The 27,779-nt window shown below is 40.3% G+C and overlaps 1 protein-coding gene across 1 annotated transcript in view; it reads right to left on the reverse strand.

Moving 5' to 3' along the window:
• LOC124775499 (Ig-like and fibronectin type-III domain-containing protein 1) overlaps positions 1-27,779 on the reverse strand; it is a 1,067,132-nt gene that overhangs the window by 46,877 nt on the left and 992,476 nt on the right. The window contains exons 16-21 of the mRNA XM_047250332.1: positions 25,667-26,009; positions 20,839-21,166; positions 14,802-14,974; positions 7,043-7,181; positions 6,809-6,944; positions 2,623-2,815 (exon numbers count right to left, since the gene is read on the reverse strand). Coding sequence (XP_047106288.1) covers positions 2,623-2,815; positions 6,809-6,944; positions 7,043-7,181; positions 14,802-14,974; positions 20,839-21,166; positions 25,667-26,009 — 1,312 coding nt within the window. The remainder of the gene's footprint in view (positions 1-2,622; positions 2,816-6,808; positions 6,945-7,042; positions 7,182-14,801; positions 14,975-20,838; positions 21,167-25,666; positions 26,010-27,779) is intronic.

Below are 27,779 nucleotides of genomic sequence, written 5' to 3' on the forward strand. Positions count from 1 at the left end.
TGCTGTCACAATGACAGGTTAGCAAGATTTAAGAGAGTTTGAACATGATGTTATAGTTGGCACATGAGCGATGGGACACAGCATCTCATAGGTGGTAAAGAAGTGGGAATTTTCCTGTATGACAATTTCATGAGTGTACAGTGAATATCAAGAATCTAGTAAAACATCAAATCTCTGACACTGCTGTGGCCAGAAAGAAATCCTGGAAGAACTGGACCAACGACGACTGAAGTGAATCATTAAATGTGACAGAACTGCAACTCTTTCACAAATTTCTGCAGATTTCAATGCTAGGCCATTAACAAATGTCAGCGTGTGAACCATTGAACGAAATATAATTTTATGAGCTTTCAGAGCCAAAGGCCCATTTGTGCACCCTTGATGACTATACAACACAAAGCTTTATGCCTCACCTGTGCCTCATTTCAAATTGTATCGAGTGGATCGATGTGTACAGGTATTGAGACAACCTCAGAATCCATGGACCCTGCATATCAGCAGGAGACTTTTCAGGCTGGTGGAGGCTCTGTAATGGTGTGGGGTGTATGCAGTCAGAGTGATATTGGAACCCTGACATGTCAAGATACAACTCTTGACAGGTGACACTGCATCCATTCATGTCCACTGTGCACTCCGACACACTTGGGCAATTCCAGCAGGGCGATGTGACAGCCCACACATCCAGAATTGCTACAGAGTGGCTCCAGGAACACTCATCCAAGTTTAAACAATTCTGCTGGCCACCAGACTCCCCAGACATGAATATTATTGAGCATATCTGGGATGCCTTGCAATGTGCTGTTCAGAAGAAATTTCCACCCCTCATACTCTTATGTATTTATGGAAATCCCTGCAGGATTCAGGGTGTCAATTCCCTCCATCACTGCTTCAAACATTAGATGAGTCCAGAGCCCTATACAATATTAGGCAGGAGTACCAGTTGCTTTGGCTCTTCAGTGTAAATACACTCCTGGAAATGGAAAAACGAACACATTGACACCGGTGTGTCAGACCCACCATACTTGCTCCGGACACTGCGAGAGGGCTGTACAAGCAATGATCACACGCACGGCACAGCGGACACACCAGGAACCGCGGTGTTGGCTGTCGAATGGCGCTAGCTGCGCAGTATTTGTGCACCGCCGCCGTCAGTGTCAGCCAGTTTGCCGTGGCATACGGAGCTCCTTCGCAGTCTTTAACACTGGTAGCATGCCGCTACAGCGTGGACGTGAACCGTATGTGCAGCTGATGGACTTTGAGCGAGGGCGTATAGTAGGCATGCGGGAGGCCAGGTGGACGTACCGCCGAATTGCTCAACACGTGGGGCGTGAGGTCTCCACAGTACATCGATGTTGTCGCCAGTGGTCGGCAGAAGGTGCACGTGTCCGTCGACCTGGGACCGGACCGCAGCGACGCACGGATGCACGCCAAGACCGTAGGATCCTACGCAGTGCCGTAGGGGACCGCACCGCCACTTCCCAGCAAATTAGGGACACTGTTGCTCCTGGGGTATCGGCGAGGACCATTCGCAACCGTCTCCATGAAGCTGGGCTACGGTCCCGCACACCGTTAGGCTGTCTTCCGCTCACGCCCCAACATCGTGCAGCCCGCCTCCAGTGGTGTCGCGACAGGCGTGAATGGAGGGACGAATGGAGACGTGTCGTCTTCAGCGATGAGAGTCGCTTCTGCCTTGGTGCCAATGATGGTCGTATGCGTGTTTGGCGCCGTGCAGGTGAGCGCCACAATCAGGACTGCATACGACCGAGGCACACAGGGCCAACACCCGGCATCATGGTGTGGGGAGCGATCTCCTACACTGGCCGTACACCACTGGTGATCGTCGAGGGGACACTGAATAGTGCACGGTACATCCAAACCGTCATCGAACCCATCGTTCTACCATTCCTAGACCGGCAAGGGAACTTGCTGTTCCAACAGGACAATGCACATCTGCATGTATCCCGTGCCACCCAACGTGCTCTAGAAGGTGTAAGTCAACTACCCTGGCCAGCAAGATCTCCGGATCTGTCCCCCATTGAGCATGTTTGGGACTGGATGAAGCGTCGTCTCACGCGGTCTGCACATCCAGCACGAACGCTGGTCCAACTGAGGCGCCAGGTGGCAATGGCATGGTAAGCCGTTCCACAGGACTACATCCAGCATCTCTATGATCGTCTCCATGGGAGAATAGCAGCTTGCATTGCTGCGAAAGGTGGATATACACTGTACTAGTGCCGACATTGTGCATGCTCTGTTGCCTGTGTCTATGTGCCTGTGGTTCTGTCAGTGTGATCATGTGATGTATCTGACCCCAGGAATGTGTCAATAAAGTTTCCCCTTCCTGGGACAATTAATTCACGGTGTTCTTATTTCAATTTCCAGGAGTGTATACATAGTTTTCAGTTACAAGTTGTGTATAAGTGTTCTGTGTTTGTTCTGTTGACAACTTCCACTTCATAACATTTATTGTGAATGTGAACTATGGAACAAGTTACTAGCTATTGACATGTTAATGCCTCTGAGATATGAGTGAAGTATAGTAAATGGTTCAATATTTTGCTACAATTACAAAGCTCATTAAGCTACTGAGTACACTACTGTAATAGAGAATTTAGTTTTTACCTCAACAAATGCAGGATATGCAGGGTCAGTCCATGCTATTAGTGTTTCTGATGGTAGGCTCTGGCCATTCTTTGATACAGCAATGACATACACAATGTACTGTGTATTGGGATTAAGGTTTTGTAAAGTGTGAGAAGTCACAGTTGTCTCTGCCATCTGAAATACATCATCTGCTGGTGTCTTGTGGTAGAGCCTGTAATACATTTTATCGCAAAATGAAATTTCAAGTTATGCTAACATTAAAGTCTGTTTTAAAAGTATTTTACACAGACAGTTTGCCAAATTACTTCATACTCCAATGGAAGTAACACACTGAAAACTTAAAAATGTATAGTTAAAAAACAAATTTATTAATGGGTGAGAATGAATAATATATTTTGATTAAGGAAAAACAAAATCCTGTATATACAGTGAAATATTTCTTAGTCCCTACTTCCTGAATTTCCAGCCGGTTCTCTGATATGTGTCTTGTATCACAAATTATTACAGAATAATTGTAAATATAGGGTGTCCCAAGAGGAATAGTCAGCATTCAGGGAAGTGACAGCAATGATCATTTGAAGGAAAAAACTTCAAATGGACAGACACCCTATTCCAAACTATTTCCAAGATGGAACACATTTATTGTACATCTTTATTTATTTTCTGTTTTATTCAATACATCATCAGGTTTACACATGTACAGTAGTTAGTAAACATGACAACATACATTTTACAAAGAATCAACTGGAAAATATGTATTTTTAACACATTAAGTAGGACTATGGTGCATGGTTTAAACAATGTGTTGTTGTTACTACACAGGTTATTGATCTAAATGTTCAGAAGAAAAATGGGAATTTCAAAAAATACGTGCTTCATGCAGTGTGCGGGAAACTCTGATAAACACTCCACAGTCAGGAATCCAACATATAAGGAAGCACCAACAGTATTCTTCAACAGTAGCAGGTGCACTACCATCACAGAAGCCATAAACATACACCATCTCTGCACATTCTTCATTAGTTTAGATGTGTGACATTTTAGCCAGCACATATAACAAACACAGTTACCTGATGCCTCTCTCTAATACACTCTCAGTCCCTCACACTACTTCACTCACAACACACCACAGACAGCTGTGTGTTCTGGGGGCTACTTCAAATGCAGAGAGACATCCCCAGCAAAGAGGTTGAAAGCAATGAGTTAACTGGGCTAGAATAAAATGTCAAAGAGGCTGGGTGGGTAAGATGTGTACACACGTCATGTTAGCTGAAAAACAAAAGTACTTAAACATGCTCCATCTTGGTACCATTCAGAATAAGGCATATGTCCATGTGAAGTTTTTTGCTCCAAATGAGCGTTCCTGTCATATCCTTGAACATTTACCATTTTTTTGGACATCCTGTACATGACAACATGGTATAATTAATGTTGGATGTAAACAGTAGGAGTAAAATGCAGGATAACAAAATGCCATCAAATTAAGTAGCATGAATTCTGACAGTAATGTTTTTGTAATAACAGAAAATGATAAGTAACCACTATCCACACAAACATCATAAATTGAATGTATAATAGTGTAAGAGAAAACCTTGTTTATGCACTTATCTGTTGACCAACAACACCATGATTGTTTGCTTTGGTATTACTGTTTGTTTTGCACCCAGAATTTTGGCCTCTCATACTGAATGAGTGATGAGTCAAATACTTATGATGTTTTTAGAGTGTCTGAGCAGGAAATGGTGGTGGCTTGAATGCTGATGGCTTGATAGGGATTTGAAGACCACTGCTACTGAATGTGAGCATCGATGGTCTAACCACTATGCCATTGAGTTCTGATGTCTAGTAAATGTGGAGTGAGGTGTGATCACTGGAGCCTTCATTTGAGTACTATCAAATCTGAAGCTTTTTATGTACTGTCTCATGTGGTGTGCCAAATGCAAATTCTTGGTTACATCACTAACTTGTACTTTGGAATCTGAAACAATGAAGCTTTTGCATCTATTATTGTAAATGGTGCTTCAGATGTTCCATGTGTTTATAGCCAAAGTAAAACACAAATACTGGGTTATTTATATATTCAGAATTCCAGAAGACAACTGCTTGAAAACTACAAAACTACAAAAACTATTTGGAGAAGAATTTTTCACAGAAGTTGGTTTTTAGTGACAAAGCCATGTTTCAAGAGTATGACAAACATATAGTCGTAACAAGAACAACCTTCAGAGATGTTGATCTCTCAGATGGCTCCATAAACATATTGATTCATATCAAGCACACTGACCACCAATAGTACCTTCACTTTGACAGCTGTCACCCATTCCATGTCAAAAAGTCTCTTCCCTACGGAATTGCCACCCAACCTATTAAATGTCTTCCCTTGTGGTCAGGTCAGGTGCAAGATCTGCCCTATTCACTCACCAAACTATGGAAAACTGCAAACTTGATCATCCAGTTGCCAAATACACTGCACACTGTGACAAAAATGGCTTCAACAGCTGCTTCACTACAAGAGACATTTGGGTACTCACTTTCAGTACAAGTTCCTCTGAACTATGCAGGTAGGAATTGCATTTCCAGCATATCCTGCATTCTCACAATGGCCTAAACTTCTTGTAAACTGTTTCTCACTACTTCAGTTACCTTTTCCCTTCTCTGTTCTGTCCATGTTGCTCCTTCCCCATCCATTTTGTGTATTACCTTCTCCCACCCCCCCCCCCTTCCAATCCCATATTGATGTTATTTCTCTCTCTCTCTCTCTCTCTCTCTCTCTCTCTCTCTACCTCTACCTCTACCTCTACCTCTCTGCCACCCCCTCTCCCATTTCATCCCTCTTCCTCCCCATCCTCCTTCCCATCCATCTCTCTCCTCCCCGTTCATCTCCGTCTTGTTCTCACCCTTCTCCCCCGCCCTCTCCCTTTCTCTACATCTCTTATTTACTCTATCCTCTGAATGCCTTTTGTCTTGTTATGCAGCTGCTACATCATCTGTCAAAAAACCTACCTGCATGATCACATTACCCCCTACTTTCCTTGTCCATACTTTCTACCCCCTCCCCACCTCCTCCTTTCCAGGCAACTGCTCTCAATAATAGATAATCAGTAATAAATGCTGCACATGTGATAGTAGTGTTCATTTGTGTGTGTGTGTGTGTGTGTGTGTGTGTGTGGGAATGCATACACTTTTACTAGAAAAAGGCCCATAACTTGAAAGATAGTGTGAATACTGTGTTCTGTTTATAACAAGCATGTTTCGGGCACAGAACATTCACAAGAGATTGTGGAACGCATTTATGAGTCATCTAAAGTTTTGTAACATGTTCATTTGAAAGTTTATTGATCATTTTTCATTGCAGGGAAAACTGTGACTGGTTTCATATACCTGGACATGCTACAGCAAGGCTTATGCCACAATTACAGCAAGGCAGTGGAGAGTTCATTTTGCAATAAGATGATGCTCCACCATATTTTAATTTATATGTTCATGATTACCTCAATGCTGGACAGCCTCATGTTAGGATGTACAAGCTGCCCATCATGACTCTCCTCTTTTTCAGTGGCCCCGATGGTCACCTGATGTAACTCCATGTGATGTCTTCTAATGGGATTATGTCAAAGAGTGTGTGTCTCCTGCTTCCATTGTTGCCTAATTCAGAAGTATTGTAAGGAAGTATTGGTCGCTGATATTAGGGGGACATTAAAGTTTAATGTCCTATTGACAATGAGGTCATTAGAGATAGAACACAAGCTTGGAGAAGGAAAGCAGCTGTGCCCTTTTGAAGAAACCATCCTGGCATCTGATGTAGGGAAACCACAGGAAACTTAAATCAGAATGGCTGAACATGGGTTTGAAACTGATGTCCTCCCAAATGCCAGTCCAGTGTGCTAACCTCTGTGCTACCCCGTTCGGTGTTGCTAATATTGGCCATGACATGTTGGAACAGGTGTGCCAAGGGTTTGATTATCGTTTTGGCAACACTGTACACCTGTAATGTGAGTTAAAGAACTTGCAGGGATGCTCTCCACTGATATGTGTCTATTTTCTGTGTCTTGCAGATTTTGCACAGTCATCTTTTGAAACTGAGGTACTTATGAATAATCCTGTATCATTCTTGATTACCTTCAATAAAGTAGTGAATTAGAAGAAATATATGACAAAAGGAACATCAGTCAACTAAAAAGTAAACTTAATGCTGTTTACAAACCTGTACACAATGTGTTCTGTTGGATGACTAAATTCTGGTGGTTGCCATGTGATTGTGACCCATGTAGCACTGTGTCCAGAAACTGCGAGAGAATGTGGTGGAGATGTCACACCTGGAATACCCTCCTTGCCAACATCTGACAAAAAATGTTGTACTTCATGAATATCGTGTTTCATATTATCTTGCAGATCATATGTAAAGTTCATAAAAATACATTGAAAAGAACTTGATTACCTGTGTTAGTAATATTGATCATGAGAACTGAGGATGGCAATGAGGTTCCGTGCTCATTCATGGAAACAACAAAAAAGTTGTAAATGCTTCCACTTTCAAGACCAGTTACTTTGGCACTTGTTGATGTTACATTCATTTGCTGAAAATATAGAACATAATGGTAAGCCCCCTCAAAACATAGTGGGCATGTTCAAAACACATGATATGCATAGCTAACAATTATGGTAGTATAGCAACAGATAGTAATGTGTGCTATCAAATACATGTGTTACTAGTTATGCTGCCGCATTTCCTACAGCCACCACTGCAGCATGAGGGCACTGCCATTAACAACTATGCCACTGCTGATGAGATGCACGCATCTGCTCTCCGGAGCGCCAGTGGCGGGTGTACCTAATTTCAAACATTCGTGGAATGTCTCCGTTTTGTGTGTTTGCCAGTTGAATAAATATTTATAGACTTTCATACTGGCCATGGCTTGACATCTTCTGAATAGACATTGTATTGAAGAGTGACAGATTTATAAATCTTTTGTATATGTACATATTTCTAAACTCAGATCTACTCTTAGCAACTGATGCTATAATTACAGCAATGTAGTTATATATTATTTCTACTATTTGATGTAACTGAATGGACAAAAAATCTACTCACTAAGTGGTGGCAGAACGTGCACATAAAAGAAGGTTATATTTATGCAAGCTTTTGAAGCAACTAACTCCTTCTTCTGATACTAGGGGAAGGAAGAGGAGTGAAGGAAAAGGACTGAAGAGGTTTAGGAAAAGGGGGTAGGCTTCGGAAAAGTCTCCCAGATCTGCAGATCAGGGGTGACTTACTGGACGGGATGAGAAGGAAAGACTGATTGCTTGGGACTGCATTGGATGAGATTTGAAAACTTGAGAGCTTAAAGGTGGAAGACAGGGTAATATGCAAGACAGCCCATTAATATTAAATGAACACATTCCTAAGTACGATACAAGTCAGCAGTCTGACCTACATATGTTTCAGCCCAGAACAACTTGTTACCAAAAAAGTGTTCTACATGCTGGGATACAGATTTATAGTAAACTATCAGCTGAAATTAAAAAAACACAGATACCAAGAGTTTTCACATATAAATTAAAAAAAATTGTTTGCAGTGAAACTTTTACATAATAAATAATTTTTTTGAAAAATATAATAAATGTTATCAAAGTTCTTAATAACTGATCACTCAGGCGTAATTATAGTGTATGTTGCCTTCAAGCATGAACAACTGAAAGTACAATGTGATGTCTATTACCTTCTTGTAATATTGAGCAAACGTTCATGAAACAATTAAAATTGTAACAACATAATTGTAAAAATTACTTGCAAAAATGTATGCTGACTTGTCCAATATCATATGTGCAAATTTTACAATATTATGGTTACTTGGATCAGTAAAATATAATACAAATTCAATACTGCTAAAATATCATTCATGAGTTAATAAGAGTAAAACTCTAAATGCATTGTATGTAAGAGAGGTGGGAGGGGAATGGCGAAAAATAAATAGGTCAGAAAATGAAAGATGTAGAAAACTAAAATGGAGTGAAGAAAGTAGTAATTATTGTGAAGAAATGTTGAGACTCAGAAATTAACATGAATTAAAGCCAAGTGTGTGGCAAGAACCAAGAACATGTTGTAGCACTAATTCCCACCTGTGAAGATCTGCGAAGCTAGTGTCTGGAGGAAGAATCCAGATGGCATGTGTGGTGAAACAGGTACTGAAGTCATAACTGTTATGTTGTAGAGCATGCTCTCCAACACAGTACTGTGTGCTGCCAGTATAGACCCTCTGCCTATGCCCATTCATCAAAACTGGTAATTTGGTGGTAGTCATGCTGATGTAAAAGGCCCAACAGTCTTTCCTTAACAGCTGGTATATGACATGTGTCATCCCACGAGTGGCCCTCCCTTTGATAGTAAATGTCTTGCCAGTTACAGGACTGGGATAGATGGTGGTAGGTCGGTGCATAGTGCAAGCCTTGCAGTAGGGACAGTCACAGGGATATGAGCCATAGGATAGGGAGATTTTTGCAGAAGAAGCTTACTGTGGGACAGGAAATAGGGAGAGCAACAAAAAGCTGTTCTAGATGTGGTGGGCAAAATCTCAGCTACAATGGATCTCATTCCAGGGATGATTTTAGAAAGTCATGCCCTTGTCAAACTAGTTGATTAATACATTCCAGACCAGGATGATACTGAGTTACAAGTGGCGTACTCCGAAGTTATTTTTCAGAGGGCTCAGCAGTACCAGGATTGGATGTGATGGCCCAGGAAATCTCCTTTTAACTAGGCTGGTGGTGTAATTACATCCAGTGAAGGCTGAGGTGAGAATGGTGCTGTAAAGAGTCTGCATCCAAACTAATGTGTTTGCTTTGAATGCCAAGGCTGTTTCAGAGGGAACACTTGACATGAAAAGGATGGCAGCCATCGAAATTTAAGTACCGGTGTCTGTTAGTAGGTTTAATGTGGACAGAAGTGTATAGCCGACATTCAGTGAGGATGAGATCAACATCAAGGAAAGGGGGATGGCATTTAGAATAGGACTATGTGAAATTTAATTGGGAGAAGGTATTTAGAGATTCCAGGAATTTTAACAGGTCAGCCTCACCATAAGTCCACATTGCAATGAATCTCATCACGTATTACATCTGTTATTTTCAAAAACATGCTTTTGCAATATAAAAACTAAGATCCCACATTCTATTTCATGAAACCCGCTTGTCCCTTGGATTTAGTCCCAAAGGCCTAACATTGAAAGTCCCGGTTTCTATATGTAATCCTACTCCACACCAGGTTCTTTATCAGTTTCAAATATAGAAATCGCATATCCTTCCTGACTAATCTGTGACCCATCTGCCAATTTCCACTCCACCAGACTTATCTGATTCTACAAAATCCTGCAGTTATCTGCCTTTCATGTTTCTTTGGATGGTATCATCTGCCGAGCCAACTTCAGAGTGCAACAACATGCCAGACCTCACCTCAAAAAAGCTATCCCACCTTCTCCTAAACTACCTCAAAAATGGTGTTTCCCTTCCTGTTCCTCCACAGCTCCCTAAACATCCACACAATCAACCACCACTCCTCTCCTACAGACTGAGCTTGGCCAAACTCCTTAACATCCAACGGCCTTCACCACCCAGACCAATAATAACTCAAAATCACAGGAACCAGTCACACAAGACAGTGTTCTCAATCTCTTGTCTAAAGCACTGTCCCCTCCTGAATTACCAATATTATCCAAGGGTCTCACTTCAGTCCTAAACCTGTATTTGTTCATGCTGCTTTGGTGAAGGACCTACCTTCCTTCACATGTAATGTCAACTGTAAATACTTTGCAATCCAAACTCAAAACTTTTCCAACAGAAAACCTGACACTGAACCCTGTCTTGAACAGTTCTGACCATTATCCCAACATGATCCATCACCACTATCTCAAAATCATCCTATACAAGCCTTTCCTCAGATCTAGCATTGTTTGACAACCCTTCCTCAGGTACCTACATCATGATCCTAACCTGTTCTCTGCAGAACACCAAGCTGTGAATTCCATAAAAGCTGATGACTCCATCATAATTCTCCCTGCACACAAAGGATCTACCACTGTGGTACTTGACCGAAAGGAGTACATAAGTGAAGGTCTGTGCCAGCTGCCTGACACCTCTACATACAGCATCTGCCATCAAGATCCCATCCCTGTGATTCAAACTGACCTGCAGTTCCTCCTCAAAACCTCTGGCCCCTCACAAGGACTAACACCTCGGTCTAGACCTTCTTAACCCAAACAAACTATGCCCCCCCACCTTTTACCTTCTTCCTTAGATCTATAAACCCAATCATCCTGGCCATCCTATAGTTGCCAGCTTCAAAGCACCCACCGAACGTGTAGCTGTATTAGCTGAGCAGTACCTGCAATCCATAGTGGAAGTCTTTACTCTTATCTTAAAGACACAAACCATTTCCTAGATTGTCTGAAATTCATGCCCGTCCCACTTCCACCAGACACCTTGTTCATCACCATTGATGCCACCTGCCACCTCCCTCTATTTCAACATCCCCTATGTCCATAGTTTGTTGGCTGCTGAGCATCTCCTCAGTCAGCACTGACCTGATTCCAAACCTATGACATCCTTCTTCCTCATGTTGATCAACTCTATACTTACCAACATCTGCTTCACCTTTGAGGGTCAGACATAAAAACAGATCAGGGGTATGACCATAGGAACCAGGATGGCTCATTCTTTTGTGAACCTTCTCATGGATTGCTGTGTGGGGGTCTTCCTGGAACACATGTCTTCAACCCCTGGTCTGGTGGTTTCATTTAGATATATTGATGATGTCTTTGCCATGTGGACTCACAGCAAGGCTAACATGTTAAAATTCCTGGAATCTCTAAATACCTTCTCCCAATTAAATTTCACATGGTCCTATTCCAAATCCCATGCCCCTTTCCTTATGTTGATATCATCCTTATCAAAGGCCAGCTCCACACTTCCGTCCACATTAAACTTACTAACAAACAACAGCACTTACATTTTGACAGTTGCCATCCTTTCCATGTCAAACATTCCCTGCCTCTGATACAGCCTTGGCATTTGAGGAAATGTATTTGTTTGGATGCAGATTCTTTACAGCAACAAACCACCATTCTCATCTCAGCTTTCACTGGGTGTAATTAACCCACCAGCCTAGTTCAAAAGCAGATTTCCCAAGCCACCACACTCAATCCTGATACTGCTCAAATGGTTCAAATGGCTCTGAGCACTATGGGACTTAACATCTGAGGTCATCAGTCCGTTAGAACTTAGAACTACTTAAACCTACCTAACCTAAGGACATCACACACATCCATGCCCGAGGCAGGATTCGAACCTGCGACCGCAGCGGTCGCGCGGTTCCAGACTGTAGCGCCTAGAACCGCTCGGCCACCCCGGCCGGCGATATTGCTCATCTCTCCAAAGAACCACTATGGAGCACACCTCTTGTCACTCAGTATTATCCTGGTCTGGAATATATTAATCAACTACTTCAATAAGGCCATGAATTCCTAAAATCATACATGGAATGAGATCCATGGTGTCTGAGATTTTGTCCACCACATCTAGAACAGCTTCTCATTGCCCTCAAATTTCCACCATGTCCTTGTCAGACACTATGCTTCTTTTGCACCCATCTCCCTATCCTATGGTTCCTAAACGTTTGCTTGTCCCCGCTGCAAGACTTGCACTATGCAGCCTCCTACCACCATACATCACAACCCTGTAACTGGAAACATCAAAGGGAGAGCCACCTGTGAAATGACACACATCATATACCAGCTCTTATGGAAACACTGTTGGTCCTTTTACATCAGTACGACTACCACCAGATTATCGGTTAGGATGAGTGGGCATAGGCAGAGGGGGTATACTGACAACACACAATACTGTGTTGCAGAGCATGCTCTATGGCTTGACAGTCATAACCTCGGTGCCTGTTTCACCACACATGCCACCTGGATTCTTCCTTCAGACATCAGTTTCTCAGAACTTCATGGGTGGGAACTAGCATTACAACATGTCCTTGGTTCTCACCACCCACCTGACCTTAATTTACATTAATTTCTGAGTCTTGGCGTTTCTTCATATTAATTACTACTTTCTTCACTCCATTTTAGTTTTATACATCTTCATTTTCTGACCTGTTTATTTTTCACCATCCCCCTCCCACCTCTTACATATAATGCACTTAGCTTTTCACCCTTATTAACTTGTGTACAATGTTTCAGCATAATCTCTGTCTTGCATATTACCCTGCGTCCACCTTTAAGCTCTCAGATTTTCAAATCTCATCCAGTGCAGTACCCAACAATCAGTATTTCCTTCTCACCCTGTCCAGTAAGTCTCCCCTGACCCATGGTTCTGGGTGACTTTTCAGATATCTGCCACTTTTCCAAAACCTTTCCAGTGTTTTTCCTTCCTCTTTTGTTGGAGGAAGAAGCCATTGGCTCCGAATGCCTGCATAAATATTACCTTTTTTTAAGTATGTGTTCTGCTGCCGCTTTTTGAGTGGATTATTTTATCTATACAATTACATTATATTTTTACTATCTGATAATTGATGTAGAATAAATTAATATATGAACCCTCTGTTCATTAACAGCATCTGTTCCTTGCTCTAGTATCCACTGAAGAACAATGCAGCATGCCAAGGATGATGTAACAGCTAAAGAAGATGATGCAAAATGATGCAGAATTTTTTCTGCAGAATTCTGGGACAGAGTAGGTGCTGCTTCATGTAAAATGTTTTTGGAAGTTAATCATTTCCATGCTACAGATACAAAATCCAATTCAAATGTTCAACTCTGTCAGCAGTGATAAATCCAAACCAGTACTGTTGTGGTGGTGGTGGTGGTGGTGGTGGTTAGTGTTTAACGTCCCGTCGACAACGAGGTCATTAGAGACGGAGCGCAAGCTCGGGTTAGGGAAGGATTGGGAAGGAAATCGGCCGTGCCCTTTCAAAGGAACCATCCCGGCATTTGCCTGAAAAGATTTAGGGAAATCACGGAAAACCTAAATCAGGATGGCCGGAGATGGGATTGAACCGTCGTCCTCCCGAATGCGAGTCCAGTGTGCTAACCACTGCGCCACCTCGCTCGGTAGTGTACTGTTGTGAATTTGATTTCTAACAAACATTATTCCAACTTGTATTTCCCACAGTTTTATTTAACTAAACTGTTTCTAAAATTTTCATTTGTGGTTATCCACTGTCATAGATATTCTGACATCAAACTTCTCCAGGTATTTGGTACCTTGCTTTTTGGTACATGTACAAGAGCTATTCAGTTGAGCATCAGGAAACTGCAAATATCATACCTACATACTATGTTATTGCATACGGAGTCATAACAACTGACATCCAGAACTCATGCAAGCAAATATTTCTTTGATTCTAGTGAAGTCTCATAGAATATTTATAGAATAAAAATCCACTTCAGTTGCTAGTAATTTTTTCCTTAATTTACTAGCAACTGCAATGGGTTGTTATTCTATAAATGTGTTCCTCAGCTGTGGATGTTTATCTGATTAAATAAGTCTCACAGAAAAATACCCTTCATGTGCATAGCATATGATATCAGGACTGCTCCTGATTAAAATTTCAGAATTTTATTAGGTCTTACTCAGTATTTATGCTCTGTTTGGTCTATTTTTCCTTTGATGACTACTGACAGAAGTCCACATTTTATAGCAGTTATATCAGGTACTGCTCCTCCATTATTCATTAAAGAGTGAGCAATAACAAGCCATACATTTTGTTTTGTAGCTGTGCCTTTGAATCAGAGTTTTCTTGTTTAATGTTGACAAATCCCCAACTTTCTTGTCAGCCACTGTAAAACTGTTGATCTATGGCTACTTAACTGAAGTCCATGATTATTTTGATGTTAAATAATGCAATACAGTTGCAGCATACCCTAATTAATTAATTAATGTTTTTCAATCAGCTGTTATTACAAAATGGCAGAAAGGTGGGCTTTCTGGGGGGAAAAAAACCAATAAATTATCAAGTGCAAATTATATTCTTTAGCTGTGGGCTTCTCTTTTTCTGCCTTATGTCTGACAACTCTCCTAATTGTTGTTTTCTATCTAGGTATTTACCATGGAGGTGGAAACACACATGGTATTACAATTTAAGGTGGGACACAGATATTTTAACAGATAATTAATTGAAGATGTCAGGATGAATGTCTTACATTGTCAAGCTTTAGCACTGTTTCGTGCATCGAGGTGTTGTCCACTTTCTGGTAGTGAACAATATATCCTGTAACTGTGCTGTTACTTGGAGGCTCCCACTCCAATGTTATGCTGTTGTCAGTGACAACAGTTGCATGTAGTTCATTAATAGGGCCAGGTAGCAGTCCAGTTCCTGAAATAAAAGGGCTGTTATGTAGTGTTTCTGTGATTTTTTCAGTTTTGAGGTTTGTAAATAATTTAGGAGTAAAGAAGACCACGCAGTCCTGTTAGCTGTTCAACAGTCTTCTATTGCTACAAATGAAGACACAGACACTGTTATTCATTAATAAACATAAGAGCAGTCATTCAGATATTCAACTAATATGAAACGGACGACAGACATTTACAATTGACAATATTTGACAAGGATAGTGTGCTACTCACCATATAGTGGAGATGTTGACTCACAAACAGGCACAACAAAAAGACTATTAAACACATAAGCTTTTGGCCAGAACGCCTTCTTCTGAAATAGACAACATACACACACATACACATTCACAGAAATGCAACTCACACACACATGACCACTATCTCTGGCTGCCCAGGCCAGACTGTGAGCAACTGCATGCGCATGATAGGAGAAGCAGTCTGGGTAGGGATGGTAAAGAGGAGGCTGGAGTGGGGAGAGAGAGGGAGAGCAGAGTATGGGTGGGGGACAGAAAAGTGCTCTTTGTGGGTGCAGATCTCCTGTGCCTTATGTCTCCACTCACCCACCACCTCACTGTCCAGATCAAGAGGAGCCTTCCCCTCGTGACTCAGTATCACTCATGTCCTGAAATGAGGGATGTCCTAACTGCTATCCTCACCATACCTCCCACAGTGGTATTCCGCTGCCCACAGAACCCACACAATATCATCATCCATTCCTACACAAGCCCTGCTTCCAAACCCTTGCATCATGGCTCATATCCCTGTAATAGAGCTGGATGCAAGACCTGTCCCATACATCCTCCTAGTGCCACCTACTCCAGTCCCGTCACAGGCACCACCTATCCCATCAAAGGCAGAACTACCTATGAAACCAGTCATGTTATCTACAAGCTAAGCCACAAACCCTGTGGTTCATTGTACATGGCCATGTCATCGAACAAGCTGTCTGTCCACATGAATGACCCCCCCCCCCCCTTCAAAAAAAAAAAAAAAAAAAAAAAAAAAAAAACACTGTGGCCTAGGAACAACTGGATCACCCAGGTGCCAAGCATGGTGCCCATCACAACTCCTTAATCTTAATGTCTGCTTCACAGCCTGTGCCATCTGGTTCCTTCCTACCAACACCAGCTTTTATGAATTGCATGGATGCAAACTCTCCCTGCATTCTATCCAATGTTCCTCTAGCCTTTGTCCTTACTTACGTATCTCCTTCTCTACTCCAGCTCCAGCACTACACAACCTTCTATTCCACAAGCACACCCACAGTCTTTCTACTTTTTTCCTCTCCTGCTACCCTCCCCCCTCTCCCCTTCCACCTGGCTGCCCTGCCCTCTTTCCAACTTGTCCCTACACTATGCTCCATTATGCTCCTACAAACAGCACTTTACTGTCCCCCACCCACACCATGCTCTCTCTCTCCCCTTCCCCATCCCAGCTTCCTCCTTACCCCCACCACTCAGATTGCTTCTCCCATCATGCGTAGTTGCTTGCAGTCTGCAGCCAGAAACAGTCATTGTGTGTGTGAGCTACGTGTGTGTTAATGTGTTTATCCATGTTGTCTTTTTCAGAAGAAGGTCTTCTGTCTGAAGGCTTACACGTTTAGTAGTCTTTTTGTTCTGCCTGTCTGCAACTCAGCACCTCCTTTATATGGTGAGTAGCAATCCTTTTCCCAATATTGTTACTGCTCCATACTGGATTTTCCATTGTTAGATACTGGGTGGTTATAAGTAAACTTTCCCTATTTAACACATTATAACATAGAAACTAATTACCGTATGAGTACCAAACTTGGCAGTGTTAATGTCCAGAGTATGGGGTACATGATTCTCATGTATCACAGTGTCACTGTCCAGTTCCATCTATGGCCACCAGGTGCTGTGTTCAGTCATTGTGATTCATAGTCACACACACTTGACCAGTCGCAGTGCACTTGTTGATATGTCAACATGAGCTTGGACAAAAGGAGCAGGGCATTATTGGTGAAGCTCTATTATCAAAGTAACAGTAATGCTGCAGCTGCACTTTGAGAATATCACTGGCTGAAAGAATTCTGGATGGGTCCTCTTTATCCACCTGCTGTGTGGAGCATGATGAAGAAGTTTGAATCAACTTAGAAAGGGCATCACTCCAGGAAGAGGCTGATGACTGGTTGCACCACAGGTGGTTAATGAAATCACTGTTGCTATGGCAGACAACACTGCATGCAATACTCGATCATCAGGCAGTGCGCGTGCTGTGTCACGACAGTTGAACATCGTGTGGTCCACTGTACAGAACGTGTTTCAAACCATTCTCAAATGGTATCCATACAAGATTCATATTACGTAGCTGCTTGCATCACAGGATGTGCAACAACATGTTGACTTCACTTTCCACTTTCTCGCAAGGATTGAAGTCGATGAGGGCTGGCCCTGGGCCATCCTATGGGTAGACGAAGATGAAGCTCAATTTTCTCTGATGGGTGAGGTGAACACACAGAATTGCTGAGTGTGGGGATCTTCACCTCCAGTCACTACACATGAAGTTCCTCTGCTTGGTGTATGTGTCACCATATGGTGAGGCTTCATGGCTATGTTCATCGTTGGCCTGTTGAAGAAAGGACGTGCAGTGTGACTGTCCAATGTTACTGCGATATGCTTCACCAGCATGTCACCCACCCTACTTGAGAGAGGCACATTGAAATCAACTGTTTTCATTACTGGTGTAGTTCACCTGCTTCTCTGAAACACATTTGGAAATGACCGAATTATCAGCCAATCATTTCCAAATGCTTGGCCAGGATGATCACCTGATCTCAGTCCCTGTGATTTCTGGTTGTGGGGCTACCTGAAGGACAGGATTTACTAGGGGAACATTCACACATGTGCTGATCTTAAGTGCAGCATATCAAGAGAAGTAGCCAGCATACCTATGGACATGCTTCGTTCTGCTGTGCAGAGTGCAATCTTGCACTTTCAGACTCTTCTGGACACTGATGGGCACTGTATTGAGCCTCTTTTGTAGCAGTAACGGTACCAGTATGTTATGGTATATTGTACCATAGTAGCGCATTAAAATTGTTACAATTGGATTGGGTCTGATTATTTCTCTTCCCCACGTCCTTGACCTTAATGCTACCAAGTCTGGTACTCATACGGTAATTAGTTTCTGTGTCATAATGTGTTAAATAGGGAAAGTTTAATTATAACAACCCAGTATTTAAAATAACTGAGCAAGCATCAGTCCCCTTCCCCTTCCCCTGCCAACAGCAGCAATATGATAGTTTGTACAGGGGGAGGGGGTGCAAGATCTGTGGAGCATGGAGTATTTTTAATATTTTGGCAAGTTGTCATTAAAAAGGTCCATTTCTGACCCCGTTAAATACCTGCATAATATCAACTTTTCAATCATTTTCCTGAAATAGAAACACTAGAGCTGACTGAGGGTGGGGAAGGGGGGGGGGGGTATGGGCACCTTGCCACCCACCCCTTTCTGCCTAGGTAGCAACTTACTATATTAAATATAGCCTGTGAGATCACATGAGTGTATACTAACATAGTAACAATTTTCTTAAGTTTATTACTTTTTCAAGGGACAATAAAAATGTATTCTAAAAGCAGACCTAATGACTATAAGAAATATAAAATGCAGCATTTCCAGTATTTCAACTACAAATTGTGTCTATTCATGAACATTCATAGTCGTTATGAAGTCTGGCAACTGGAAGCTATTTGTCAGACCAGACTCAAATCTGAACACGTGTCATTTGATTTCAGTGCTCTGTAACTGACAGAGTGCCACACACAAATTACAGCTGTCCAGATATGAGTTTTGGCTCAGCATACAGAATATTAGGGAAAGGAAAAACTCGTAATTTATTTACTTATCGGTGCCTTATCTTGAAAGTATCTTTGCGTGTACCATTTTTAGGATGCAGTGTGGAAGATGTGAAGTTTTTGTCATTTTGTTGATGGAACCACTATCCGATGAGTTCTTTTCATCTGATGAGACCTTTTCAAGGATTTACAGTTAAGTATCAATAGAATTACTCCCTAATAGTGTTTTTAGTTAATAACAAGAGTGAATTTATGAAGAAATGAGCAGTTCACAATGACAATACCATGAGGGGGGTTTGAAAAGTTCTCGGAATCACCATGAGAGGTCAGCACTAGCACAATGAGTTGTTCACATGATATTCATTGGACTGTTGCCTGTAAATGTGTGCCACATCAGTGCTCTTGGAAGAGAGCTGTGGTGGTGATGTGGTTCTGTTGTTGTTCCCACCTAGTCAACTGCGAAGATTCGAGCAGTGATTAAGTACTTTGTAAAGAAAGGTATGAAAGCAAAGCATATTCATGCTGATTTCCAGAATACACTGGAGGACTCTGCTCCTTCATATTCAACTGTTTCCAAGTGGACAAATGAATTTAAATTTGGTTGGGAGAGCTTTATGATGATCCACCCAGTGGTCGGCCAAGATGTGTCACTAATCCAGAAATCATTCCAAAAGTGCACAAAATGGTCATGGAGGATCACCGATTGAAAGTACATGAAATTGCTCATGCTTGCCAGATGTCATCTGAAAGGCTATATCACATTTTAACTGAAGAATTAGAATTGAAAAAATTACTTGTGAGATGGGTGCTGCGACTCTTGACGAGCGCCCGCACACATGTGCTGTCACCATGGCAAAATTACACGAACTAAAGTATGAATTGTTGGCACACCCACCTTATTCACCTGATATGACTCCATCAGACTTCTGTCTCTTCCCAAAACTGAAATTTTTTCTTGGTGGTCAAGATTCACATCAAACAAAGAATTGATAGCCGGAGTTGAAAAATATTTTTCAGGCCTGGAGGAAACTCATTTTCAATATGGGATCAAGGCACTGTAACAGTGTTGTGCCAAGTGCATAAATCTACAAGGAGACTCATTGAAAAATAAAAAAAAGTTTCAGTGATTTAAGTATGTTTTTTTTCTGCTCCGTTCCAAGAACTTTTCAAACCATCCTTGTAGAAGCTTGAATATTTTATCTATCAAAAATAATAATGCACTCAATGTTGAACTTCTTCCCTATTGTAACAGTAGGGCTCAAAGTTCTTTTTGTTGTCTCACTTATTACACTCTTGATGTGAGAGCTCATCATTTTTTGTGTGATGCTCATTGTGGGATAATTTGATAGAAGAAGTTGTCTCTAGCTGTTTGAAAATTGAAATAAGTACATGGTGTATTAAATATAATAGAAAAAAAATTGTTTGACAGAAATAGCAGATGGGGTATGTAATGACACTAATATCAAAAGTGAGATCCTGAAACATATGATTTCTGTGCATTCTGTTGTCCCATACTTAATATGTTTGTAATCACTGACATAGTTTTTAATCAAGTGTATTGTAAGCCTTTATTTCACTACTGATAATTTCAGACCTTTACTGTGACTGTTTTCTGGTATCATTTGCTATTATCAGAAGTTTCTGAAATTCTTTAGTGTTTTGAAAATTTACTCCTAGACTGTGTGTTATCGCAATTGCTGCAGCATCTATTGACAGAGCTTCTTCACTCAGTGAAGTGGACCTTCCTGAGGCTATACACAATAATAAGTTTACAATATCATACTGCCTCCTATGATCATAGCACTTGTGATTGCTAGAAATAATCAATCCTTACAATAGAATAAATTTACCATTACACAGGCACACTCTCCTTAATATGTAGTGACTGTATTTGCACCGTGTATTTTTTTTGCACTTTTCCAGATATATTGTGGAAAGGAAGTTATGCTACAAGAATTTTTATGATGTCCGATGCAAAAATACCACACATAAAGAGTAGCTGACTACATACAAACATAGTTTTACAAACCTTCCTCAAAGCACTGAACAATGTTCCCAATGTATGGTATACAGGAAGTGGCAGTAATTATAAGAGAATCTGCAACAACCCCAGCACACAGCGGAAGGCAAACAGGTGGTACACCGCGACGCATACAGCAGGTCCCATGATTGCGTCCACCAGCACCACAACGCAACAGTTTGTGGAGTTCTGATCCACACACTCCTGCCAGTGCTCTGACATCTGACATACTGGCATCATATGAGCAGAGTGGCAAACAGCTCTCACTCAAGTTAGCTGCTACGCAACAGGCTGTCACATTGTAGAAAGTAGATGCCTCAATTTTATCTTCAATCACCTAAAATAAATTTAATTAATATATGTAAAATGAACTATAGACTTGTCTGTCATAATTAGCAATCACAGTCTACATTATTTATATAGGTTATTATACAAACTATGTGAAATGAACTGCTAGATTAATCTTTTTCATATTTCATTGAAATTTTCACTGGTTATAGGCCCTACAGCTTATTCATTGAAATCTTGCCACCATTATTCTCATTTGGTTTTTTCTCCATTATGAGGAAAAACAAGGAGGGAAATGAAAGTAAGGAAAAATTATAAAACTCTGCTGTCTGAAACCATTAATGATTTCAGTTAAATGTTCCAAGAATAAATATTGGCCGATTCAATGTATTTCAGTGAAATCAGTGAGATTTTCAGTAAAGAAACTCTCTTTTCAAATACAGTAAATCACATTAATCGATGTCTTAATGGGAAAAAAATTAATTTAAATATTCCAGTATAATGAGTGTTATCATTTTCTCACATTCATTTGTACTTTTCTGTCATGAGCTGTAACCATCTGCACTGGGCAATGATATATTACAGAGACACGTTTCAAAGAGCACATAAGATATTAGATTGTGGCAGCCTTGCTGGGAATCTTAACCACTTTATAACTATATTTGGCTTCTTATTTGGAAAAAAATCAAAAACTTCAGGAAAATAGCATTTCTTAGATCTCATGCAGAAGAACTGGGAGAACCCACAGTATACACAATTTAAACCACATTCTTGATCCTCTTAAAATGAAGGGATTTACTACACTCTTTAATAACTCAGGAAATGAATACAGTATGAAATTTCATACTGATTTGGAAAGTCATGCTGTAATGGATAATGCCACAGTGAATTCAAACACTAAAGTGAATGCTGACATTGAAGATATGTTGAGTAAGCTGGAAAAGCTGGGACAGATGAGCACTTCCTCAGAAAACAACAAACACCCAGTGTAAGAAGACAAAGAAGAAGAAGAAGAAGAAGAAGAAGAAGAAGAAGAAGAAGATCCTCTGTTCAGTCTCTTTTTTTTTCCTAGGCCTGTGTTATGAAGTATATACGCTATTGGATATCTTATGAGGATGAGGTGAAATGTTATCAGCCGGGTACAAAGGAAACGTTGATTTCAATAAAATTTTGTTTTTTTGTACATGTTGTGTAATAAGCAAGCAGTCAACGTGATCTGAAGAAAAGTAACTCCAGGTCAGATTCTCAACAACATTAGGAAAATGATAGATTGCCAGTCTCCGTAAAGATGACTCGAGTTGCAGACAGGCACAATGAACAGACTGCTACACATTATAGCTTTCAGCCAAAGCCTTCTTCTGGGAAGAAAACAAACACACACACACACACACACACACACACACACACACACACACACACACACACAAAGTAGAAAGCAGGGGTGATTCTAGAAGTTGGTCAAGGGGGTGGCTAATGAGGGGGGAAGGGGGTTTGGGGAAATGGAATATCACTTAACAAAAGGAGTGCAGGGGTCCTCCACCAACAAACTGGTAAAATTTGGTGTTGCTTAAAGTAGTTTTTGGTAACTGTTTTGGAGTTCAGGGTAAAAACTGTGTATCAATAGATAATAAGACGCCAAGTTTAAGTTAAATAATATTTATTGGTTTTGATAGTAAGCTATTTGCCACTCTTATTCTTTTATTAAAATGTGTTTGAAATATATTGCAACCTATATTGCTACATAATTATGAAAAAAAGATTGAATCTGTAGGAATAATATATTTGCTTATTTTTGAAGTCATTTTATCCAGTGTAATATGATACTCCATTGGGCATTGGGGGGGGGGGGGGGGGATACAGCCCCCATAGCCCCCCCAGTCTTGACACCACCCCTGCACACAAGAAAGAACAGTTCATGCACACGACCGCTACCACCGGCCGGAAAGCGTTAGAGTCGAAGCTGCCGATGGTAGTGCTCATGAGTGCATGAGATGTGCTTGCTTGTGTCAATATGTGCATGTTTTCTTTGCTGAAGAAGGCTTTGACCAAAAGCTATAACGTGTAAGAGTCTTTTTTGCTGTGCCTCTCTGTAACTCAACAGGTCACCTTTATGGTGAATAGGAATCTATACTTCTCCTATTATTGTCGATCTGAAGAACGGTTTTGTTTACATGGCTTTTTAAACTAGTCTATTGTGTATGTTTTACTTCCTGGAATACCATTCTGGCATTTATTAGTTTCTTTTTTATGACTTATTGTTAATGGAAATTAATGCAAGATTGGTCCAAGTTTATAAAAAAAACTTCTTCACTTTCAAAATTAAGTAATGGGCACTGAATCCAATGTGGCCATACTTTTCAAAAAGATGCTCCACACGGAGAAAGTCCATTGCTGCAATCATAGAGGAAACCCAGTGCAGTGTAGGATTTTGGGTGGTATTTTTAAATGAGATTGAGCACCTTCTGACTTCTGTGTATTACCAAATTTTATGAAATCTGTGGCCAAAAAATTCTCTAAGTCCAGTGGAAATGTTATGACAACTGAAAATGGATAAACTGCTTACATTCCAGAATTGTACCCCAGAGATAGTGTCCTCTTATTGGAAAAGCACTGGGACGTGGGCTTTGACTTAAAAAGTTACTGGGCCTAAAATATACCTTTTCAAACAGAACAAAAACAGTCTTTAAATGCCAGACTGAGAACTTTTCACTTTGCTTTCACATTATACAGTAGTTCATTAACAAATGATATGCCAGCAACTCAGTAAAGGTTTCAACCCTCACTGTTTCAGTCATCAAATCCTAATGAAGGAAGCAGTTACAGTTCTTTTGCAGCTGGTGTCACACACCATATACCTGGCGAAGCCACATAAAGAAGTTAACACAATAGTGAAGTGCCTGCACGGAAGTTTTCAGTTGCTTATCTAGTAAGAGGTTCTTCATACACTGCTTCTAATTTTTCTTGACAGCACTTCTGTATACTACAATGTGTCCGTAATTCCTGACTGCTCATTACATGTAAGTGCATTGAAGACTACATGAGCATCCATCCTACTTGCTGTACTCATCTCCCAATCTACCTTTTTCAAGCAGCTGCTTTGTGGAAAAATAGTGCAGACATTGCAGAATTATACAACATGGTAACTAAGCTTTGTTAATTAAACTCATACACAGGAAAAGTCTGAATTATATCAATTCTTGTCTATCTCAAATTAAGTCTAGAGAACAGTCACATACTAAAAATATATGATATTCAATTTTTGCTCCTTGTTAAGTAAGAGGTATTCAGGCATAAAGTTCTTCAATATCTTTCTCATCTTTCCCAATTATCTGTTTTTTTCTTTTTTTTTTTAAAGGCCAGCCACCAGCACTTCTAATGTCAAAGTGCCGATATCTGTAAAATAAGGGCAGTACAATAAATGCATGACTCTAATGCCATTTGTCAGACATAGTATAGACAAAAGGTGCATTTCCAGGTGTACAGAATATTCAACAGTACTTTTATGTGCACAGTATTTTAACAAGTGTGACAGTCATCCCTGTGAGGAACTGCAAGCAACTGTCTTGGATATACAAGGGGCTTTCAGCAAGTAATGCAGCACATTTCTCCCTTGGCCAGTTTTGGTTGAAATTTTTTGAGACGTCATGGAATATTCCTGCTACATCCCCTTTACTTTCATGAAGTTCCAATAGGTGGCAGCAGTTTACGTAGCCTTCAAAATGCTGTCTATAGTCGAGGTGTATTCTAGGTGGAGAGATGTTATTGAGTTTTTTGGCAGAAAACCAGAGCATCATAAATTTTCATAAGTGCTTCCAGAATATCTACGGAGATCTGGCAGGCAACAAAAGAACGGTGATTTGTTGTGTGAGGCATTATTCTGTTTGATGTCCTCCCTCATGGTGCCACGATCAACTCTGAATTGTATTGTACTACCATCAGGAATCTAAAGAAACAACTGTAGCACAGAAAATGTAAATGAACTTCTCTTTCTTCATGAAATGCAGGGTTTCACATAAGTCTGCACACTCAAGAGGAGCTCATAAAACTTCACTGGGCAGTTCTTCCTCATCCTTCCTACTGTCCAAATCTCACACCTTTTGACCTCCATCTGTTTGACCCAATGAAGGATGCACTCCCTGGGAAGCAGTACTTGGATGATGGGGATGTAATTGATGCAGCAAAACATTGGCTCTGATCTCAATCAGTACAGCAGTACAATGCAGTCATACAGGTCCTCCCAATAAGGTTATGTAAGGCCGTTGCACTAAACAGAGATCATATTGAAAAAAAGGATTTTGTATCCAACAATGTGGGGAATAATATGGTTACTGGAATCCATTGAAAAATTAAGTAGGAAAATGGAATCATGCATGAAACTGGACATCAGGAATATCTTAGAAGGAAAATGTTGGACATCAAACAGGCTCAGCTGGAAACCTGACCAATAACAATTGGACACAATAAGAATAAATGCAGAAATGTATTTTTTAAAAATGCACAAAAAGCAGTCTTTTTTTAGCACATTTGAAGTATTATATGTCATTCTTACCTGACTGTCTGTTCTAAAGACAATTCTTGCAGAAGGTTGCCCAACACCATGTGCGTTAGCTGCTTCAACAAATACTTCATAATCTGAATCACTATGCAGGTTTTCAAGAATAAAAGGTGGATGCACATTGGACACTGTGTGGTATTCATTGTCATAGACTGCCATCCTCCTGTACTTAACATTGTAAAAGAGAACCGTTTCGCCCAAAATCTTAGGTGGATCCCAGTGAATAATAGCATACTCTGTTGCAATGTTGGAGATATATACTCTCTGTGGGGCACTTGGAAGTACACCATACCCTTGAAGAAGGCAGTTTGTGTAGTCTCCCATGTATTTCAGGCACCTGCGGAACAAGAAAATGTCAAACAGATAATATTCTGTTGTCTCTTAGAAAATAAATCTATTTCAAATTTGTGAAAGTGTGACTTGCGTTCTTATACTCTGGTCACTACAACAAACCACATTTATTTGAGTACCAAAAAACAGAAAGCATTAAGTACAGGTATGAGCTGTCTGCATCTGTATAATATGTGTTTTATAGCACACTATAAAACATGTAATGGTACTCTGAAACTAACAATTCTTCTGTGGGTATAAGCAGAAAAGGGAAAAACAGAAATCATGAAAATGTAACAAATGAATGGCTAAGTAGTTTACACTTCAAATATAAAGAAACAAACCTAGATAAAAAAATGAATGCTGAACATAGTAAAATGTGGTTACTTCTGAAGAAACTCTTAATTCACTTCTGTGAAATGAGATTTATTCATCCCATTATATACAGTTTTCAAATTATTTGATTTGTTGGACAGGGGACCTGTCAGGATTCACAATGAAATATCTTTATTAGATGAATTAAAAAGTTTTACACTATTTTATATATAATGCTGCAGTACAGCTGCCTAATACTCATTTACACATCTGTGCACAACACTAGTAACCTCATGCCATCTATTGAATTCTCCCAGAAAATAATGTCATAATGTATGACTGACTTAAAGTGACACTGGACGACTGTATTTTGGAAAACATTAAAAGTCCACCTAACAAATGCTAAGCTTTTTAGTTTATTTACTAAGTAGTCTATGTGTACCTTCCAATTCAAATTTCTGTTCAGATTTAGGTCTAGAAACATTACATGGTTTGCTTCTGTGACCTCCAAATCATTACATGTTATTTTCATGTCTCTCTGTTGTAATAGCTTAACAATATTATGAGAAGGTAAGTTGCTTCCTTCTCATAAGATTGTTACATTCCATCCTGAGCAACTTTCCTTCTCATAATATTGCTACATTCTATCCTGGATTTTTCATTGTTTGACTGTTGTAACAGCTTAGTTTCATATTGTATCATCTGGATTTTATTGATATTCCATTTTAGTTCATTTTGACAGAACAGGGATTCAAGTTTTTCTGTAGTATTTTTGGCACTTTGTGGATTTTTTGGGGGCATCTTACTTTCAAATATAAGTGATGTACTATTCGCAAATATGACTGAATTAACAGCAGTAATAGGTGGAAGGTCATTTATACAGAACAGGAGCAGATAGGACCCAATATCAAACCCTGTGAGACTCCTTGGGAAACCTGATTTCCTGCCAGAGAGGTAATTACATGAATTTAACATAATGTTTGATTTTTGCTTCTTATGTGTTAAATATGAGCTGTAAAGCACTGTCACTGATCCCACACCAGAACTTTATGGAGGGGTAAGGAGTGATTTATTGCATCTAATGCTTTTATCAGATCACAGAATACGCTTGTGACTGTGGCCTTTTTACCCTTTTCTGATGTGGAGCATGCATTTTGCGTAAATTCACTTACGGCATTTAGTGTGCCTTTTCCTTGTTGGAAGGCAAATAAGATTTTAACCATTTTTCAAACACTTTAAAGAATTCCCCATCTTTCCTGTCTTTCTGAATAATGGTTTTACCTCTATGTCTTTTGGTACATTTACAAAACACCCTTTCTCAAAGGCCTGGTTGCTAATAATGGACAGTGGTTGTAAAATAATATCATAAGTACCGTGGTAGGAGATGTGAGTATTCCTCTCCTCCACTTACCTATGAAGTTTTGTTTTCAGTTTAAAAAAAAAACAAAAAAAAAAGTTTCAG

This window comes from Schistocerca piceifrons, chromosome 2 (assembly GCF_021461385.2).
Source record: "Schistocerca piceifrons isolate TAMUIC-IGC-003096 chromosome 2, iqSchPice1.1, whole genome shotgun sequence".
NCBI classification, from domain to species: domain Eukaryota; kingdom Metazoa; phylum Arthropoda; class Insecta; order Orthoptera; family Acrididae; genus Schistocerca; species Schistocerca piceifrons.